Source organism: Coturnix japonica, unplaced genomic scaffold, assembly GCF_001577835.2.
Source record: "Coturnix japonica isolate 7356 unplaced genomic scaffold, Coturnix japonica 2.1 chrUnrandom485, whole genome shotgun sequence".
In the NCBI taxonomy this organism is placed as follows: Eukaryota; Metazoa; Chordata; class Aves; order Galliformes; family Phasianidae; genus Coturnix; species Coturnix japonica.
The window spans coordinates 86068-90342 of NW_015439880.1; the positions used below are offsets into that span (position 1 = coordinate 86068).

At 55.5% G+C, this 4275-nt stretch overlaps 1 protein-coding gene across 1 annotated transcript in view; it reads right to left on the minus strand.

The window, feature by feature from the left end:
* DDX23 (DEAD-box helicase 23) overlaps window positions 1-4275 on the minus strand; it is a 22770-nt gene that overhangs the window by 6479 nt on the left and 12016 nt on the right. Inside the window, 2 exon segments of the mRNA XM_032441673.1 lie at window positions 211-486; window positions 2201-2378. Coding sequence (XP_032297564.1) covers window positions 211-486; window positions 2201-2378 — 454 coding nt within the window.

A 4275-nucleotide genomic window follows, 5' to 3' on the forward strand; every position in this document is an offset into this window, starting at 1 on the left:
CCCATATCCCATACCCCATATCCCATACCCCATATCCCATACCCCATATCCCATACCCCATATCCCATACCCCATATCCCATACCCCATACCCCATATCCCATACCCCATATCCCATACCCCATATCCCATACCCCATATCCCATACCCCATATCCCATACCCCACATCCCATACCAGATATCCCATACCCCATATCCCACATCCCATACCCCACATCCCATACCCCACACCCCATATCCCACCTGTCTGTACTTGTGTTTCCCGGACTCAAAGTTCGCCAGCATCTTCTCCGGATCCTCGGCCTCGTCCGTGTCCGGTTTCTGGTTGGTTACAGGCATGTGCTCCAGGATCTTCTGTACATCAGGCTCAAACCCCATGTCAATCATCCGATCCGCCTCGTCCAGCACCACGTACGTGCAGCGGCTCAGAACCAGGTACCGGTTCTCCAGGACGTCGATGAGGCGCCCGGGGGTGGCAATGACGATCTGGGCATGGGAACAACAGGGGGGCACATTAATACAGTGTGTGGGGATTTATTATGGGGTGACCCCATTATATGGGGCTTTAGTATGGGTAGTATGGGGGTGCCCCCATTAACACAGTATATGGGGCCTTAGGGTGCCCCCATTAACACAGCACAACCCTTATTATGGGACAGTATACAGGGCTTTATTATGGGGGTGCCCCCATTAACACAGTATATGGGGTTTTATTATGGGGCCATCATCATAGGATCATCACAGTGCCCCCATTAACACAGTGTATGGGGTTTTAGGGTGCCCCCATTAACACAGTATATGGGGTTTTAGTATGGGGGTGACCCCATTAACACAATATATGGGGCTTTATTATGGGGGTGCCCCCATTAACACAGTGTATGGGGCTTTATTATGGGGGTGCCCCCATTATATGGGGTTTTAGTATGGGAGTGACCCCATTAACTCAGTATATGGGGCTTTAATATATGGGGGAACCCCCATTAACTCAGTGTATGGAGCCTTATTATGGGGTGCCCCCATTAACACAGTATATGGGGCTTTAGGGTGCCCCCAATAACACAGCACACCCCTTATTATGGGGGTGCCCCCATTAACACAGTATATGGGGCCTTATTATGGGGCTGGGCTTTATTATGGGGCTGGAGTGGCAATGACAATCTGTGCCAATGGGAAGGAACCAGTGCCCAACTGGGCCATACTGGGAGCTGGGGGTGCCCCCATTAACACAATATATGGGGCTTCATTATGGGGCCATCATCATAGGATCATCACAGTGCCCCCATTAACACAGTGTACGGGGCTTTATTATGGGGGTGCCCCCATTAACACAGTATATGGGGCCTTATTATGGGGTTTTGCCCATTATATGGGGCTTTAATATATGGGGGCACCCCATTAACACAGTGTATGGGGCCTTATTATGGGGTGACCCCATTAATACAGTGTATGGGGCTTTAGGGTGCCCCCATTAACACAGCACACCCCTTATTATGGGGGCACCCCCATTAACACAGTATATAGGGCTTTATTATGGGGGAACCCCCATTAATACAGTATATGGGGCCTTATTATGAGGGTGTCCCCATCATATGAGGCTTTATTATGGGGGTGCCCCCATTAACTCAGTGTATGGGGCCTTATTATGGGGTGCCCCCATTAACACAGTATATGGGGCTTTAGGGTGCCCCCATTAAGACAGCACACCCCTTATTATGGGGGTGCCCCCATTAACACAGTATATAGGGCCTTAGTATGGGGCTGGGCCTTATTATAGGGGTGCCCCATTAACACAGTATATGGGGCTTTATTATAGGGGTGCCCCCATTAACACAGTATATGGGGTTTTATTATGGGGGTGCCCCCATTAACACAGTATATGGGGCTTTAGGGTGCCCCCATTAACACAGTATATCGGGCTTTATTATGGGGTGACCCCATTAACACAGTATATGGGGCCTTATTATGGGGCTGGGCTTTATTATCACAGTGCCCCCATTAACAGACTATATAGGGCCTTATTATGGGGCTGGCCCTTATTATGGGGCTGGCCCTTATTATGGGGCTGGCCCTTCCTATGGGGCTGGCCCTCGCTATGGGGCCGGCCCTTCCTATGGGGCTGGCCCTCGCTATGGGGCTGGCCCTCGCTATGGGGCCGGCCCTTATTATGGGGCTGGCCCTCGCTATGGGGCCGCACGCTGACCTCGCAGCCCATGCGCAGGCGGAACCCTTGGTCCTCGCGGGAGATGCCCCCGATAACGGCCACCGTGCGGATCCCCAGCGGTTTCCCAAACTTGATGGTTTCCTCCTCGATCTGCTGGGCCAGTTCACGGGTGGGGGCCAGGATGATGGCGTAGGGCCCCTGGTCTGACTCCTCAATGCTGAGCAGGGGGATATCAGAAATCAGCCCCATTAAAGCAGAACCCCCCCATGTCCTCCATAACATCCCCCCATAGCACCCCCTATCCCGTCCCACCACAGTAGCCTCTCAGCCCCATTAAAGCACAGCCCCCCCTATAACATAACCCCATAATATCCCCCCATGTCCCCCCATAACATCCCCCCCATAACATCCCCCCATAACATCCCCCCGTCCAATCCCACCATGGCAACCCCTCAGTTCTCAGCCCCATTAAATCACAGCCTTCCCCCATTACATCCCCCTGTCCCATAACATCCCTTCATGTCCCCCCACAACATCCCCCCATAGCACCCCCCTGTCCCGTCCCACCATGGCAGCCCCTCAGCTCTCAGCCCCATTAAAGCAGAGCCAACCCATATCCCCCCATAACATCCCCCCATAGCCCTCCCCATGTCCCATCCCACCATGGCAGCCCCTCAGTTCTCAGCCCCATTAAAGCACAGCCCCCCCTATAACGTAACCCCATCCCCCTGCCGTCCCACCATGGCAGCCCTCAGCTCTCAGCCCCATTAAAGCAGAGCCAACCCATATCCCCCATAACATCCCCCCATAAGCCCTCCCCATGTCCCATCCCACCATGGCAGCCTCAGTTCTCAGCCCCATTAAAGCACAGCCCCCCTATAACGTAACCCATCACATCCCCCATGTCCCCCCATAAATCCCCCATAGCACCCCCCATCCCGTCCCCCATGGCAGCCCCTCAGCTCTCAGCCCATTAAAGCAGACCCCCAAAACATCCCCTATGTCCCCCCATAAATGTCCTCCCATAACATCCCCCATAACATCCCCCCATAATGTCCCCATGTCCCACCCCCATGAGCCCCTCAGACTCTCAGCCCCATCAATCACAGCCCCCCCATTACATCCCCCTGTCCCATAACATCCCCCCATGTCCCATAACATCCCCCATAGCACCCCCCTGTCCATCCCTCCATGGCAGCCCTCAGCTCTCAGCCCCATTAAAGCAGAGCCTCCCCCATATCCCCCATAACATCCTCCCCCCATGTCCCCCATAAAATCCCCCCATAGCACCCCCCATTCCATCCCACATGCAGCCCTTCAGCTTCTCAGCCCCATTCAATCACAGCCCCCCCATAATGTCACCCCATATCCCCCCATAGCACCCCCATGTCCCCCAAACATCCCCCGTGTACCACCCCCCCATGGCAGCCCTCAGCTCTCAGCCCCATTCAATCACAGCCCCCCCCATTACATCCCCCTGTCCATCCCATAACATCCCCCCATAACACCCCCCGTCCCACCACCCCATGGCCCCTCAGCTCTCAGCCCCATTCAATCACACCCCCCCATAAACACCCCCCCATATCCATCCCCCATGGCAGCCCCCAGCTCTCAGCCCCATTAAAGCACAGCCCCCCCATATCCCCCCATATTCCCCCCCATGTCCCCCCATAACATCCCCTTGTCCCACCCCCCCAAGGCAGCCCTCAGCTCTCAGCCCCATTCAATCTCAGCCCCCCATATAACACCCCCGTCCCACCCCCCCATGGCAGCCCCTCAGCTCTCACCCCATTAAAGCACAGCCCCCCCCATAACATCCCCTTTCCCATCCCATAACACCCCCCTGTGTTCCCCATGTCCCCCCCATCCCACCCCCCCATGGCAGCCCCTCAGCTCTCAGCCCCATTCAATCACAGACCCATATAACATCCCCCCCCCGTCCCACCCCCCATGGTAACCCCTCAGCTCTCAGCCCCATTAAAGCACAGCCCCCCATAACATCCCCCCATATCCCCCTATAACAGCCCCCATGTCCCCCCATAACATCCCCTGTGTCCCACCCCCCATGGCAGCCCCTCAGCTCTCAGCCCCATTCAATCTCAGCCCCCATGTCC